General features: G+C 46.8%; 1 protein-coding gene across 2 annotated transcripts in view; it reads left to right on the forward strand.

Annotated features, from left to right (window-relative positions):
* Positions 1–316: 316 nt before the first annotated feature.
* Positions 317–17,073, forward strand: part of CCAR1 (cell division cycle and apoptosis regulator 1) — a 72,258-nt gene continuing 55,501 nt past the window's right edge. For both annotated transcript variants that reach the window (XM_044296286.1, XM_044296287.1), the window contains exons 1-2: positions 317–426; positions 11,803–11,917. In XM_044296286.1, the coding sequence (XP_044152221.1) occupies positions 11,842–11,917 (76 nt within the window). In that variant the 5' untranslated portion in view covers positions 317–426; positions 11,803–11,841. The remainder of the gene's footprint in view (positions 427–11,802; positions 11,918–17,073) is intronic.

The raw sequence follows: 17,073 nt of genomic DNA on the forward strand, positions 1-17,073 counted from the left end.
ATAAAGATTGGAGTCCATACATGACCAGTGCAAATTAACAAAATGGCTGCCAGGGCCAGTTCCGCTTCAGCAGCGGCATCCCAACAGCCCGTACAGGAGACAGCTGAGCGCAGCGCCGAAGAACATCACGGAACACTCCGCGTTAAAACTTTTCTGAGGGAAAAAAAAAAAGCACACAAGTCCCTTCGCCATAATGGCGACCTCGCACGGAGCGCAGCGCATCCATTTTACAAAATTAGGACGCACGCTCCTACGTCACGCACCACGTGAGCTCTTGTGTACGGAAAGAATACTGTACGGATGGTATCCACGGCGTGACGTCTTCTGCGTGGAGTAGCTGGGAATCTCCGCGCATGCGCACTCGGCTCCGCACGACAGACCGGGCTGAGATACCATGGAGTCGGTGACAGCGTGTAGAGGCTCAGGGTGAGTGCAGGATACAGGGGGACAGCGAGCTGTGGACGGGGCGCAGCTGTATGGAAGAGCTCTACACCTGAGTTCGCGGCCATATAGGCAGAGGTCGCAGTGTGACATTGCAGGTTGCTTGCCTAGCTCCTGTATTTGCGCTGCTGTTTTGTGCATATAAGCCAATGTCGCAGACAAAGATGTCGCACCCCAGGTCGCAGGGACTTGTAATGGGTCAGTAGTGATTTGCAGAGGCTCCTCTCTCCAGAGCTGCGCCTTAGCAATGTCACATCATTAATTTTGTCTCCTGATCACTTTTAACTTCTGCAAGAGATTTGTGTAAATTTCCTTTAAATCCACCACTAACGCGTTTCATCATTTGACATTGACAGATTGCCTGTTACATGTCACACCTCCAGCCAACAATGAGTTAAAATCCTGTCTATGGGTTGTCTCACAACAGTAAATGTCATTTATCATGTAGAGGAAGTTAATACCAGACACTTACTAATGTATTGTGATTGTCCATATTGCTTCCTTTGCTGGCTGGATTAATTTTTCCATCACATTATACACTGCTCGTTTCCATGGTTACGACCACCCTACAATTCATCAGCGGTGGTCATGCTTGCACACTATAAAAAAAAAAAACACTGGCCTCTATGGTGGCTAGGACCATGGGAGCGAGCATAGGCTGGTGCACAACCACCGCTGATGGATTGCAGGGTGGTCATAACCATGGAAACGAGCAGTGTATAATGTGATGGAAAAATGAATCCAGCCAGCAAAGGAGGCAATATGGACAATCACAATACATTAGTAAGTGCCTTGTATTAACTTTGTCTACATGATAGATGCAGTTTGCTAAAGTGGCACAACCCCTTTAACGATTGCATCTGATCATAGTGGATCGTTTGTAGATGCGGTGTTATTTTGTGATCCCATTCATTAGATCAGAGGCTGTAGTGTGTCGGGGTTCCATTCCTTCATGATTTCTCTCTTCTCCTCGGAGGTCAGTGGGTGACCGGTCATTGCCGTTTGTTTTGTTGCCTTGGTTTTTGTGTGTGACTGCCGTAGTGATGGAAGCAAGACCTGTTCCCCTGCCCAGTGTCTGTACGGTAGGCTCACATGCAGGCTCGGCCGAGCATGGAGAGGGGTATAAGCGGCTGCCACCAGATTGCTTTTAATGCCCGGTTCAAAATTGTTGGCACATTCACAAGATGCGTCCTAAATGTCTGATGGATGTTCCTCTCTTGAGAACGGAGTCTGCCCCCCTCCAGTCAGAGATGGTCGGAAATACGGAAGCAGCTGCGTTGGCTGTGCTACTCCATTCCCGTAACCTCTCCTTATGGAAACAGCATAGCACAGTCCATTTGCCTCTTTTCATAGTCCTAACCACCTCTGGCTGTCATATCCAGGAGGTCGGAGCGGCATCCTGAGATGGGAAGGCCATTTGAAGAACAAAAAGATCGGGCATGTTGAAATTTGACAGCCCGATCCTTTGACGTATTTAGTAGGAAAGTGAGGATCCCCCGCCCCTGTACAGTTTAGACGGGCAAAATCGGCGGGCTCAGCTGACACTAACGGGGTTTACTTGGTTTGCGCTGCAATCCTTTGTGGCGGTCGTGTCGGGATCATGTGACTTATATTGATGTGATCCTAGGCAGGAGTTAGAACCTGCATCGTATGCATGAGTCTGAATCTCTCACCAGCGCAGTGTCAAAAGATTCAGACTGGCGCATGCGCTGCAGCTTCTAACCCCAGGCTAAGATCACATGCCCAATATGAGGCCTCTTGCACTCGAATGTTGTGTGCCTGTGGCCGTATTGCGGTCCTCATACAGCGGGCACTGGCCCGTGTGCATTCTGCATGACTGATGCAGACCCATTCACTTGAATGGGTCCGTCAGCATGGATCTGAGCCCTACGGAAGCACTACGGAGTGCTTCCATGGTGTTTCTGTCCGTCCCTCTGCACTGCAAAAAAAAATTTGAACTTGTTCTATTTTTTCGCGGTGCAGACGGATCACGGACCCGTTCAAGTTGAATGGGTCTCGATCCGTTCCGGCCACCGCACAGACGTTGCAAATTGCAGTCCCCAATGCATGGAACGGATGCACAACGTTCGTGTGCAAGAGGCCTGAGTGGCCACCATGCTGGATTGCGCGGATAACCCCTATAAGCTAATGTATAGGACCAGTCTAAATTCACAACCTAACATACTGTGTATTTGTATATTTATATTTAAAGGGGTCATCCCCTGAATATGCTTATAGTTAATGAGCGTTGCCAGAATGGATGCCTGTTGGGAAAAAAACAAAATCTGCGCCAAGAATTTTAAAGGGTAGCTGTCAGCAGGACCAACCCTATTGAACCATCCAAAATACCTGATAGGGCTGCTACTGCTGATTAAAACCAGACGTTTCTTCTCCTAATCCATCTAGTGCAGCCCTCTAAATTCGCTCAGTGTGGTGGCGCAAGCATTTGGTGCAGCGATTGCCCAGAAGTGTAGCGGCACATGTGCAGTCGCTGCTCACAAAGCCAAATGAACACTTCTATACTTGCGCTGCTAAACTGAGCAGCGGCACAGGCAGGTGATGGACAGGGCCAGGCTAGATGTCGGAATCGATTTGCTCATCTCTAGTCCTAACCACTGCCTCTGAACAGTGGCTTGCACACTACGTCACAGCAGTGATGGTACCGTTTAAGCCACTTTGCACGCTGAGGCCTGTGAATGGCTGCAGCAGCCATGGGACCAAGCTGCTTTCTGGCCCTATGGGGCCAAAAGTAGCCTGGAACAGAGCAGCGGTGGAACCATGGACAGTTCAGAGGGACAGGGGAGGACCCATCGGGCATTATGGATGGTGTAATCGGGTTGATCCTGCTGTCAGATGCCAGGGCTTGTCTATGTGACCACCTAATGTCATGTCTCGCCCCTTCAGTGGACGCACAAATGGGCTTTCTTCTTACTGCAGAGACACCCCTGATGATGTGCCATCCTGCTGAATCTTCAGGTGTTATGGAGGACGAGGGAAGTTTTGTAACAACCACTTTCTTGTTGGTTACATTGTTCTTTAGTTTATATACAAAGTTGCAAATTGTAAACTTTTTTATTTTTTTTTATTTCAATTCAATCTAATTTTATATCTTGTGTGTAATTGAAGCAATAAAAGTACCAATTATACCAACCTTGGACACACTGCCCACTGACTTGACCTGTAAGCTGCACGGTACAGAGATCTGGTTTATACCAGTGATCGTTATGTCCACACCTTGGGTAATGACACGGGCGTGGTGATGAAGGGCATCGTACAAAGTCGTCTGCCGGATGCTGATTTCTGTCAGTTCCGTATGATCGGCTCACCCTGGAAAGCATATATACAATCCAAGGAGGACCCTGCCCCTTACAGTCTAAGGGCTCATGCACACAAAAGTATTTATTTTTCTTCAGTTTCCATTCCATTTTTTTTTACAGGTCCGTATGCGGAAGCATTCATTTCACTGGGGCTTAAAAAGGAAATTACTCTGTGTGCATTCCGTGTCTATGTGTCCGTTCCGCCCAAAAAATAGAACATGTCGTATTCTTGTCCGTTTTTGCGGATAAGGACATGCATTGTCACTATGGCATCCGTTTTTTTTTTTTGTTTGTTTTGCAGACCACAAAATACATACATGAGCCCTTACTCTTCTGGATTACTGTACAGAGTCAATATTGCTGTGAAATTCTGCCTTTTATCTGAATTGAATTCCATATTTAAAGCGGTGGTCTCATGACCCCCCCTTCTGTAAGCGCAGCGTCTGCCGACCTGTCTATGCGTTATGTGGACGGCATGTAATGCTGCGAGGAGAGGACTGCCCAGACGCAGCTTTCCCTGGTGACAGCAGCTGACCGCCGGAGTCTGTGTGAGAAAATCTTTAACCCCGCGCCCACTGTGATGTAGATGTATGTCACAGGTGGGCCGGGATGGAGTTGCCTCAGATACCGTTCCATACGCCATGGATGCGGGCAGTGTTAAACAGCTGACACCCACCTGCAAGAGGGAACTGACCTTTTAACCCCTTAGCCTAGTTTCACTCCTCTGGTGTTAAACTCTGGCACGCTGTTCCGGTAGACAACCATAGAATCATTTCGTCTGACGCTCTGCTTGTCTGCTGGAACAGCGTACGGATCTCCTGAGGATAGGTCCTCAATAGTAAAAAGTGGACAACCCTTTTAACTCACCTGGATTTTGTCCGGCCTCATGTCTCCTCTGCAAATTGTATCCTATGTGACCATGCTGTAATGCAGTGCTCCAGACCAAAAAAAAAACAGGAGCCATTGGCTCCTAATCTGAAAAATGTAGGAGCGAAATTACATTTTTAGTCGCCAAATTTAAAATGCATATAATTATAATAAAAAAAAAAAAAGGACTTTTAGCGGAGAAGTTGAGACGCAGGTCACAGTAGTGAGCCAGCACTACATATGGGAGAATACAGCACCACATACCTCTTACATCCAGTGGCATCTTCTGTCATGGAGACCTTCTCTTTCCTCTTCTCCTCCATTTGACCCAGACCACCATAACAAATTCTTTCAGCCGCATTTCGTCTCTACAGAGTTTGTTACACAGACATGTTAGATTTCTTAATTTTTCCATCAACTTGGTCACTCCCAATACTGTGCGATGCGCGATTACGGCACTGTAACTTCGTGAGCAAGGAGGAGATTCCTGGATGCAGGCGGTGCTGGGCTCCTTCACAGGGGGCGGTGCTGAGCTCCTTAACCGTAAGTAACCATGTCTTGGACACCTTTCTTAGCTAATTTACATATCAATAAAATCATTTTTTAAGCAAAATAAAACCACACAGCCCTATGGGACAGGTATATTGCGGACCTGCTAGCAGAGATCTATCCGTGCATGTCCGCAGCTCTATAGGGTAAAACTAGGTGACAGATTCCCTTTAAATCTTTTACTTATCTGTGTCCTTTCGCTGACGCTCACTCACTGCTGGTACGGCCCGGGATGGTGCGACGCAGATGCGCACACGTAAGTGCTCTGCGTCCTGACACAGGCGCGATGACGTCATCACGCCCGACTGCTCTGGGTTTTTACTACCCCATAGGCCTCAGGCGTCAGGGCAAGGAATTATGGGCTCCAGTGCTCCGCCGCAATATTCAGCTGCAGCGCGGTGGTCCAGTCGCAAATGGCGACAAGACTAAAAAGTCTTGTAGCCATCTGCAAATTTTAAGGCGCATTGGCGACCGTTTTGTACGCTGTACTGTATTTAAATATGTTCAATGTGGGTAAGTGTGGTTATGTATCCAGATACAAATAATTTACATGCATATGTCCTAGGCCGATGTAACACTGGGAGAGTCACTTGTAGAGAAGGATTTACCGGTAGGTGTCCTTGTAGACTACAGATTAAATAACGGCATACAATGTCAATCAGCTGCTTCTAAGGCCACCAGGATATTGCCCTGCATTAAGCAAGGCATGGACTCGCGGGGCAGGGATGTGATATTACCACTTTACAAAGCGCTGGTGCGGCCTCATCTGGAAAATGCAGTCCAGTTCTGGGCTCAAGTACATAGAAAGGATGCACTGCAGCTGGAAAAAGTACAGAGGAGAGCGACTAAACTGATAAGGGGCATAAAGGGTCTTTTAGTTATGAAGAAAGATTAAAAGCATTAAAGGGGTTATCCTGGAAAAGATAATGATGACTTGTCCTCAGGATAGGTCATCTTTATCACATCAGAGGGGGTCCAAGTGCCTGGCACCCCGGTTTCACGGGGCCACAGTGCTCACCGGAGCTCTTGTGAACAATGAAGGCTCCCGGTAGCTTTCCAAACACAGCACCATACATCATATAATGGCAGTGCTTGGTATTGCAGCTTAGTCTCATTGACCTGAATGATCGATGGGGGTTCCGGGTGTTGAACGCCCACAGATCTGATACTAGGGTTGGGCGATTATCAAAAATATTCCCACGATGACGATATTAAGAAATGTATCGTAATAACGATATATATCGCGATAAATACGGTACCTATTTATAAAAAAAAAAACTTGGGCGACAAGGAGATATTATACAGTTTGGGGACTACAAGGAGAGATTATACTGTATGGGGGGCGCAAGGGGAGATTATACTGTATGGGGGGGGCCCGCAAGGGGAGATTATACTGTATGGGGGGGGGCCCGCAAGGGGCGATTATACTGTATGGGGGGGGTGCCCGCAAGGGGAGATTATACTGTATGGGGGGGCCCGCAAGGGGAGATTATACTGTATGGGGGGGGGCCCGCAAGGGGAGATTATACTGTATGGGGGGGGGGCCGCAGGGGAGATTATACTGTAATGGGGGGGGGCCCGCAAGGGGAGATTATACTGTATGGGGGGGGGGGCCCGCAAGTGGTAGATTATGCCATGTAATTGGGGGGGGTGGGGCCCGCAAGGGGAGATTATACTGTATGGGGGAGGGGGGGTGGCCCGCAAGGGGATTAATTACTGTATGGGGGGGGGGGCCCTCAAGTGTCCCAAGGGGAATTATACTGTATGGGGGGGGGGCCCGCAAGGGGAGATTATACTGTATGGGGGGGGGGCCCGCAAGGGGAGATTATACTGTATGGGGGGGGGCCCGCAAGGGGCGATTATACTGTATGGGGGGGGCCCGCAAGGGGAGATTATACTGTATGGGGGGGGGCCCGCAAGGGGAGATTATACTGTATGGGGGGGGGGGCCACATACAGTAATGTCTTCTTGCTGCTCCTGTATGGGGGCAACAGGAAGACTTTATACTGATGGGACTCCTGATGACCTGTATATTGATCTCTCATAGCGGGCATTGGGGAATAAGTGCCATCACCATGTGCAGTGCAGCTTGCAGGCAGGGCCAGGGCCGCAGAAGACGCAGACAGACAGTATAACCTTTATTTATGACACCCGGGCCGTTAGGGTCTCTCACTCCTCCTGCCCCACCTTGGCTTGTACTTGGACTGCTGACTGACTTTGCCCGCCTCACTCCTGTGCTCGGCCAGTGGGCTTGAATATGGGAGCGAGGAGGACCCGTGGGCAGCCGTTTGCAGGAAGTAATATGTTATGTATGGTACGCATATGCACGATGTAGGGGCTGGCTGACAGATTTTGGAGCGGTCAGCGCGCATATGACCGCTCCTATGACGTCACAAAACACTGGTTATTTGGAAACAGCAATTTCGCCATATCACTGTTTCTTAATACCGAGTTATATCGTTGACACCGGTTTACCGCTCAACCTTATCTGATACTGAGGAGAGATCAGTTACAGAAAATATCTTTTCCTGGATAACCCCTTTAAATCTATTTTGTCTTGAGAAGAGAAGTCTAAGGAAATATATAAATAAGTCGTACAAAAAATATTGCCCTAAAATGGCAAGGGGGCGCTGCCTGTTTCACATCTACATTCAAGCAGGCACTGCCAGAATTCTGTCTGGCCTCATTCACTATAATGGGGACCGGCCAAGAATCGGACACAACCCAGCAGCGGGGTGCAGGGCATATGGGGCCCCTGTTCGCATGATTGTGGGGGTCCCAGCGGCAGGAACTTCACCGATCTAATAGTTATCCCCTATCCTGTGGATAGAGGATAACTTCCAACAACTGGAATACCCCTTTAATAATTATGAAAATGTGTAGAAGTCTCGGGTTCACTTCCCTTTGCTAAAATTCACTTCCCCACCCATATTTTTTTCAACCTTCCTAAGGCCTCTTTCACACGAGCGTGACGGATTGGCTCCGGATGTGTTCAGTGAAACTCGCACCATTTTGCCAGCAAGTTCAGGCAGTTTTGTCTGCGATTGCGTTCAGTTTTTTCCGCGCGGGTGCAATGCGTTTTGATGCGTTTTTCACGCACGTGATAAAAAACTGAAGGTTTAAAAACAACATCTCTTAGCATCCATCAGTGAAAAACGCATCGCATCTGCACTTGCTTGCGGATGCAATGCGTTTGTCACTGAAGCCCCATTCACTTCTATGGGGCCTGCGTTGCGTGAAAAACTCAGAATATAGAACATGCTGCGATTTTAATGCAAAGCAGAACTGATGCGTGAAAAAAAAACGCTCATGTACACAGAGCCATTGAAATGAACGGGTCAGGATTCAGTGCGGGTGCAATGCGTTTACGTCACGCATTGCACCTGCGCGGGAAAACTCACTCATGTGAAAGGGGCCCAACTATGTAACTAGTCTGTTCTGGTTTGACAAATCCAGGAACCAGTGTCCCTGGAAGTTTCCTGCTGTTGCCTACATTTTATTGTTTTTTTTTTGGTAGCATTTTTGGAAATTCACATTCATAAAATCATAAGGAATCCTACAGCAGCACATGATGGTATTATAATACAACGTACACAACACTGATATATTTTCTGAGTACATAAATTAGAGATCAGTTACAGAAAATCCATCTTAAAGGAACACTTCACTTGGAGGTGATTTAAAATGAAACAAGAAATCATTTGCATTAACTTTCTATGTGGATCTGAGACAAACAGAGGGGTTAAAGAAATTCTGCAGAAAACAACAGGGGTAATTTGTGCCATGTTCCTGCTCCATCCACTTGTCTTATAGCTTGTCACAGGACTGTGATGACTCTGAAAGACACAGAGAAAATTTTATTTTGTATTCCTTAATTTTAACTGTAATATTGTTACGCTCGGGTGTGGGAGGTAAAGACCACACCGAACATAGGAGGGAAAGGGGTGAGGGAATAAGGCCTGGAACCTAGGGAAAGGAGATCAACCCCTCCTAGTAAAACCCTAATCAATGTTCTGACTAATTACCAGTATGAACAGAACCCAGAGGTAGGTGAGTTAATACACCGGAATACCTAGTGTCCTAACTCGCCCTATAGGACCCTGGTACTAATGTCAGGACTGAGACCACCTGTTCCTCCAAAAGAAAAGACAAACAGTCTTCCTCAGGCCTTAATCCAAATGACAGGAAAATGCAACACCCAAAATAACCCAAACAAAATACAAAAGGGAAAGAAAACACTTAACTTCAAGTGCCTGTGGCAGCACCAGGAACTCAGCCGAGATCCACACACCAGCTATCCACAAGTCCAACAGAAGCTATAAACCGCACAGCATAGTGGGAGAAACAACAATAAATAGAGAAGGTTAACTGACCATAATAGCCATACCTGGTGAAGGAAACAACACAAACGTCATTTGATCCAAACGGAAAACATGTCAGATCAAACCACGTATTGCCAGTCTCGCCGATCTGCTGCCCCCTGTCGCGGGAACGTCTGTGACAAATATTAGATAAAATTAATTAGAGGGAAATGAGGAGATGAAGGAAGGATGTGCTGTGCCCTTTTTATTGTTTTGTGCATTGTTTTTCTGTGTTTAGTGTTCCTTTAAAGGCTTATCCTTGAAAATGGTAATCTTTGCATAATGAAACTTTCTGCAGTTTATTGTATACTTTGTTCATATTTGCAGTTTTGAAAATGCCTGCCAGTGACGGCAAACATGTTTTAAGTGCACCTAGAGGTTGTAAACTGATCCTAACCCTGGACCTTTGTTAGGCCTCATGCACATGGCCGTTGCCCAGCCATTCCATGCATTGGTGACTGCAATTTGCGGTCCCCAAGGCACGGGCACCATCCGTGTGGCTGCTGCAGATGGATCCAGACCTATTCAACTTGAATGGGTCTGTGATCCATTGGAACCGCAGAAAAATAGAACAAGTTCTGTTTGTTTGTTTTTTTGTTTTGTTTTTTGCGTGGTACAGAGGCACGGACAGAAAACCCACGGAAGCACTCTGTAGTACTTCCACGGGGGTTCCATGCCTCCGTTCTGCTCCTTCCGGATTGCGGACCCATTGAAGTAAATGGGTCCGCATCTTTGATGCAGTGCGCAAACAACCAGGGCCCGTATATTGCGGACCCGCTGGTCACAGGCTGCAATACGGGCACGGCCAGCACACGTTCGTGTGCATGAGCCCTTAGTTGGAAAATGATCAGGACAGTTTTTCAGCTTGACAATGATTGCATTCATTCACTGACAGCTGACACTGACATGGTGAGGAACTGACCTATATAATTAAAGGGGTTGTCCGGGTTCAGAGCTGAACCCGGACATACCCTTATTTTCACCCCGGCAGCCCTCCTGAGCCTGGCATCGGAGCATCTCATGCTCCGATGCGCTCCCGTGCCCTGCGCTAGATCGCGCAGGGCACAGGCTCTTGTGTTTACAATAACACACTGCCGGGCGGTAACTTCCGCCCAGCAGTGTGTTTGGTGACGTCACCGGCTCTGAGGGGCGGGCTTTAGCTCTGCCCTAGCCGTTTTACTGGCTAGGGCAGAGCCAAATCCCGCCCATCAGTGCCGGTGACATCACCGGGGTTCCTGTCAGCCCCATAGAGAGCCCCGGTACGTCACCGGAACTCAGAAAAATGCCTTTGCCCTGCGCGATTTAGCGCAGGGCAAAGGAGAGCATCGGAGCATGAACTGCTCCGATGCTCATGTCAGGGGGGCTGCCGGGGTGAAAATGGGGATATGTCCAGGTTCAGCTCTGAACCTGGACAACCCCTTTAAGTCCTGTATTAAACCCGTCCATATTCCGGCTCCGGATTACACACGGATTCCAGATGATATACCGTCTGTATTGTCATTTGTATTGCTTCAGTAATACATGCCTATTCCCTCCTTCCTGGATTTTTTTTTTATGCACTGCCATAGACTATTGTGCATATTTGCTTCCAAATATGCACTAAACTAGAACATACAGCGGATTTCAAATACTGACAGAAAATATCTGCCCATGTGAATAGCCCTATTTATCAAAGAGGTTGTCCAACAGAAGATATTCAACAGTTTTCAAACCAGCACCTGGCTCTGAATACTTTTGTAATTGCATGGAATAAAATTTTTTGCATACCCGCTGAGTTATTCAATAAAATGTATCTGTATAGCGCCACATGCTCTTTGTTTTTGTTTTTTCTTATTTCTTTGACCTGCTCACTGAGATGGCCGCACATGCTCAGTTTAATCCTTCAACTGCCTCCTGAGCTGTGATAGGGAGAGCTGAGACACGCCTCCTGAGCTGTGATAGGGAGAGCATGGGCACGCCCCCTGAGCTGCAGCAGAAAAGACACTCCCCTTGAGCTGTCAGCTTGATATAAATCTAGCAACGCAATGAATGGAGAGATCTCTGGATCCATGTGAGGTACAGGGCTGGTTCTAGCTGTGTTAGAAAGAGGTTGTCATGTACTATATGATCTCTGATTTTACAGTAATCATGAGATAACCCCTTTAACATTAACAGTGGATTCTGGTACATAACACCTCATATACAGATTACAAATACACTCATGTAAAAGAGGCTAAAGTGTAGCAAAAAGTTGCAGAAATGTAAAATCTGCATTTGTTTTCTTCCAGGTTACAAGCATAATCCTAGTCTGAAGTTCTCCATTCACAATGGCTCAGTTTGGAGGACAGAAGAACCCTCCTCCATGGGCCACTCAATTCACAGCAACTGCAGTGTCCCAGCCAGGTAAGTCCTCGTGTTCGGACTGATCTGGTGAACCTTCTTTTATTTAGTATTTAAGGACTGTAGCCAAGCTCCTTTTCATGTACCTAAATTTACTGCAGATTTGATTGGATCCAGGCACATGTCTTACAAATTATACGGCTTGGCTGCAACGAGATATAACGCAGACTATGGGTAGGTTCACACTGAGTTTTTTTGAGGAGGTTTAGAGGCAGACTTTCCTGCAATTTTTTTCTGCTAAAAGTCAGAAGTGGATTTGAAAGAAATTGGAAATATAAAGGAAGGATTTGTACTTCTCCTTCCCGGTTCTGACATCACCAAGACTGTCCCTGACTTATGTGTATCACTTAGCCTGGGTTCACATCATGTTTTTGTCTTATGTTTAACGTACAGAAAAAAACTATACGTTAATGGATGCCTCAGACAAATGTCAAACTGTGGAATCCAAAAGAAAAAAAAATATGTATAAATTAACGTGTGTGTGTGTGTGTACATATATTTTTTATTTATTTATTTATTTCCTTTGCAACATGGAAAATGTGGTACACCACGCTTTCCTATACGGCAGAGTCCTGCAAAAAGCATTTTTTTTTTTTTTACAATAGAACTCTATGGCAACGGATGTCACAGTATGGCATCTCTGAGGCTTCTGTTAACATATACTTTTTTTTTGTGTACATTAAACCTTAATGGGGTATTCCCATCTCAGATATTGCTATGATTTGCCCCCAATGTCTGGTAGGTGCGGGTCCCACCTCTGGGACCACCTATACTTAGAAAGGAGCCGGCAAGTCCCAGAGGGCGCATGCGCGGCTGCCCTCCAGTAATTCCTATTGGAGCACCAGAAATAGCTGAGCGCCACGCTCTGTTATTTTCGGAAGTCCTATTGAAATGAATGGGCGGCGGACCGTGCAAGTGCGGCCACCACCCTATTCCCTTCTATGGGGCTGACGGAAATAGCTTAGCACAGCCCCCTTGGCTATTTCTGTAACTCCGTTTTCCTGCACGATAGGAATACCCCTTCAGGGTACATTCACACTACCGTATGTATTTTGTGGTCCGCAAAACATGGATCCGCAAAAAAAAACTGATGATCGTGTTGCAACCATTTTTTTTTTTTTGCAGATCCATTGTAACAACAATGCCTTTCCTTGTCTGGGATAAGAATAGGACATGTTCTGTTTTAATTTTTTTGGCGGGTCTACGGATCTAACATATGGATGTGGACACCCACACCTTCTGCTGCCCAAATTAATGGGTCTACATCCTATCCGCAAAAAATACGGATTGGGTGCAGACCCAAAATTACAGTTGTGTGAATGGGACCTTAATCAGAGCTGCTGCTTTGACTCTGAGACCGTGTTCACATCTCTATGGGACACTCCATTGAGAACCATCGTCTTTGGCTCTGTTCTGTCACATTTGGGGGAACAATGACAGACTCCATTAAAAGTCAAACGAGCACCATTTTTAATTTGCTGTATGTCAGATACAGCACTGCATCGTGGTTTCCATTGTTAAAGGAAAGCATGTTGCAGATGCGAACTCGTATGCTTGAAGACGTTTGAATAAATTGCTATATTCTTTGCAGTGACATCTGATTGCAGCATTTTTGACATCAAGAAAAAGCCATTAAAACTGCCAACAAAAAGAAAAAAATTGAGCAAAAACCTTTTGTGTGCTTACAAACCTAACAGAATTGTCTCACATATACCGCGTATTACCTATCCAGAAGATAAGTAATAAGTGTGTGGTCGTTGCTGAGCTGACCACTGGCACCCCCAGCATTTGTGAGAACAGGGTCCTGTGTCCTCAGTTTGCAAGGGGTGGTATGTGTATAGCCTATTCATTCAAAGTCAGTGGTACAGACAGGGATAGCGGAGTACAGAGCTCGTCTACCTGGCAGTCCCACAAACTTTGAATGGAGAGACACATGTGCAATCTCCACTCCATTAAAACCGGGGAACATGGGACCCCGATTTTGGTGATTAGTGGACTATAGCAATCAGTCACTTATTACCTACTAAAGGGGTTCTCTGGGGTTTTCATATTGATGGCCTATCCTCAGGAAAGCTCATCAATATGAGATCATGTGTGGGTCCGACTCCCAGCACCCTTGCTGATCAGCTGTTTGAGAAAGCTGCAGCATCCTCCCAGCTTGCCAAGCACAGCGCCGTCCACTGGATAGTGGCTTTGCTTGGTATGTCAGCTTGGCCCCTACTGACTTGAATGGGACTGAACTAGGCCAAGTTACTGATAAGGGTCCATTCGCACGTTCGTATGTGCTTTGCGGATCCGCAAAACACGGACACCAGCAATGTGCGTTGCGCATTTTGCAGGCCGCACATCGCCGGCACTCGCAGAAAATGCCTTTTCTTGTCCGCAATTGCGGATAAGAATAGAATATGTTTTATTTTTTTACGGATGCGGACAGCACATTCTGGCCCTATTGAAAATGAATGGGTCCGCACCTGTTCCGCAAAATTGCGGAACGGATGCGGACCCATTTTGCGGACGTGTGAATGGACCTTAAACGTGACGTCACATGGCCTAGGAAGAGGCCTAAGCCTTCATTAAAGGCCACGGCCTCTTCATATAGCTGATCGGCGCAGTTGGCGGCAGTCGAACCACCACCGATCAGATACTGATGAGCTATCCTGAGGATAGGTCATCAATATCAAAATCCCAGAGAACCACTTTAAAGGCTTTCTCTAGCAGAAGAATGCAGGTATTATTGTACCCCAGGCAAATACAGCTTTTGGATGGGGAGAGTTATCCTGTTCTAAGCACACTTGTAAGGTTTTGCAATAATGAATACAAGTAATTACAGCAGGCTGATTTAGTAGTTAAAGGGGTTGTCCATGGTCTATACAAGTGAAGGCCTATCCTCAGGATAGACCTTCGCCATCTGACCGGTGGGGGTCCGACCCCCTGCCAATCAGATGTTCTGCAGCACTGCAATAACCAGCTGCATCCTCTGCACTGCGCTAAGATAATGGTGTCCTATCCTGAGGCCATCACAACCTCGTTAAAGGCAGGTCCCTTCACTGTAAGCTAAACATAGCAGTGTAATTGTATGTCACTGGCGCACGCTGTGAGGTGCTGTCAGTGCTAGTTTATAGGAGCACAGTGTTAATTAAGACGTTAGCCTGCTATAGATAGAACACATGAGTACTGTAGTCAAACTGCAGTCATGAAATTTGCATTAAAGAGGACCTGTCACCGCTGCTGACATGTCTGGTTTGGTAACTACTTGCATTCCCCATGTAATAACAGTTCTGGAGCATCTATTCTTATGACTGTTATGCCACTCCTTTATTATTCCTGTTACAAGTTTATGACTGTATTGCCAGCAGTCTGCAATACAGGTTTAATTGGGTGTTAACAGTTTGGGGGAGGGGGGGGTCCCTGTATAGTCTGACACTGGCGTCAGTGATCGAATAGCTCGTTCATATTCATAGTCACAGGTGCATATCCATCAAGCAAACATGGGTGATAAAAAAATGGCTGCACAACATTTTACATACAAACATTAGAGCTGAGAAATGTTGATCATTCTAATCAAAAGTGGTATTCCTACTATAAATGGAAAAATAGAAGCTCTTTGCGCACATTTTTGATCAAACGTGTGTCGGGCCCATCTACCAGGCATCAAGGTGGCTTCCGGAGATGGGTACCTAACACTAATATACCACCTCTCTTGGACTTATCTAAGCCTACATTTTCAGGGCAGTGTAGAGACCAGCTACATACGTACTCTGCTCAGAAGCCCCAGGCAGATGGGCGTTGCTCAGACTAAGTGGCGCTACTGAGCAACGCCCAACTGCCTGGGGCTTCTGAGCAGAGTACGTATGTAGCTGGTCTCTACACTGCCCTGAAAATGTAGGCTTAGATAAGTCCAAGAGAGGCAGTATTTTAGTGTTAGGGACCCATCTGCGGAAGCCACCTTGACGCCTGGTAGATGGGCCCGACACAGGTTTGATTAAAAATGTGCGTAAAGAGCTTGTATTTTTCCATTTATAGTAGGTATAATACCACTTTAGATTAGAATGATCCCCATTTCTCAGCTCTATTGTTTGTATGTACAATGTTGTGCAGCCATTTTTTTTATCAACCGTGATTGAATAGGGCCAGACTGTGCAGGGACACGCCCCCAACTGGTAACACCTAGATGAACCTTTGTTACAGACTGCTACAGGAGGAATGCTACAACATAGTCATGCTTGCCAATTGTATTCACATGGGGAATACAAGTAGTTACTAAAACAGACACGGCAGGAGAGGTGACAGGTCTTCTTTAAGATGGCAAACAAAGTCTTAAAGGGGTTGCCCAATCCCTAAAATGACCTCCAGAATGCCTGGGCCCCTGCTGTAGAGCAAACTTATCTGCTCCCCGACACCTTCGTCCCTCTGGATCCCTGCACGGCCGCCGCTGCATCTCCCCGTCGCACGGATCAGTTGGATGTGATGTCAGGTTTGACTAGCTATAATCCGCTCGGACATGCTTACTCCTGGGGTTCCAGAAGGAGGAACCCCACTGATGACGTAAGCTAGTGAGATTACATCATCACTTTATGAATGCCCCTTTAAAAATGTATTTGTGGCAGTTGCCAGTGTTTGCCGTCTTGGACCGGTGAGCTTACAGCAGCACGAGTGTATCTGTGAAGATATCCTCCACATTAGTGAGCACTTGTCTCATGGACACAGACGTGCCTTGCTCACTAGATTTCGGAGTGCTGACTGCTGAGGGCGAACAGGTTTGGTGACGGCAATATCCTCTGGTCACAGAAATGTACTTTATTGCACAGGGATGAGCAGGTTCTGTAGGTTCACTCCTCATACCCGTAACGTTTGGATGATGCCCGAATCGGGCAGCTTGAGACATATGACACCTAAATATTGGTGGAATTACTGTATGTACAGGGAGGTGAATGTGATCTTGTTGTCGAAAGAGGAGACGGCAGCACAAAGCGACCAGCGTCATAGCAACCAATGACGCCGTGCACTCTGTCACTAAGCAGGATGCCAGTCCGGTATCTCACCGAACGTGTTCCACGGACTTGTGAATGAAGCCTTAGGGTACTTTTACACTTGCGGCAGAGGATTCCGGCAGGCAGTTCCGTCGCTGGGACTTCCTGCCGGATCCTGCAATTCGGATG

The sequence above is a fragment of the Bufo gargarizans genome, chromosome 6, assembly GCF_014858855.1.
Source record: "Bufo gargarizans isolate SCDJY-AF-19 chromosome 6, ASM1485885v1, whole genome shotgun sequence".
Classification (NCBI taxonomy): Eukaryota; Metazoa; Chordata; class Amphibia; order Anura; family Bufonidae; genus Bufo; species Bufo gargarizans.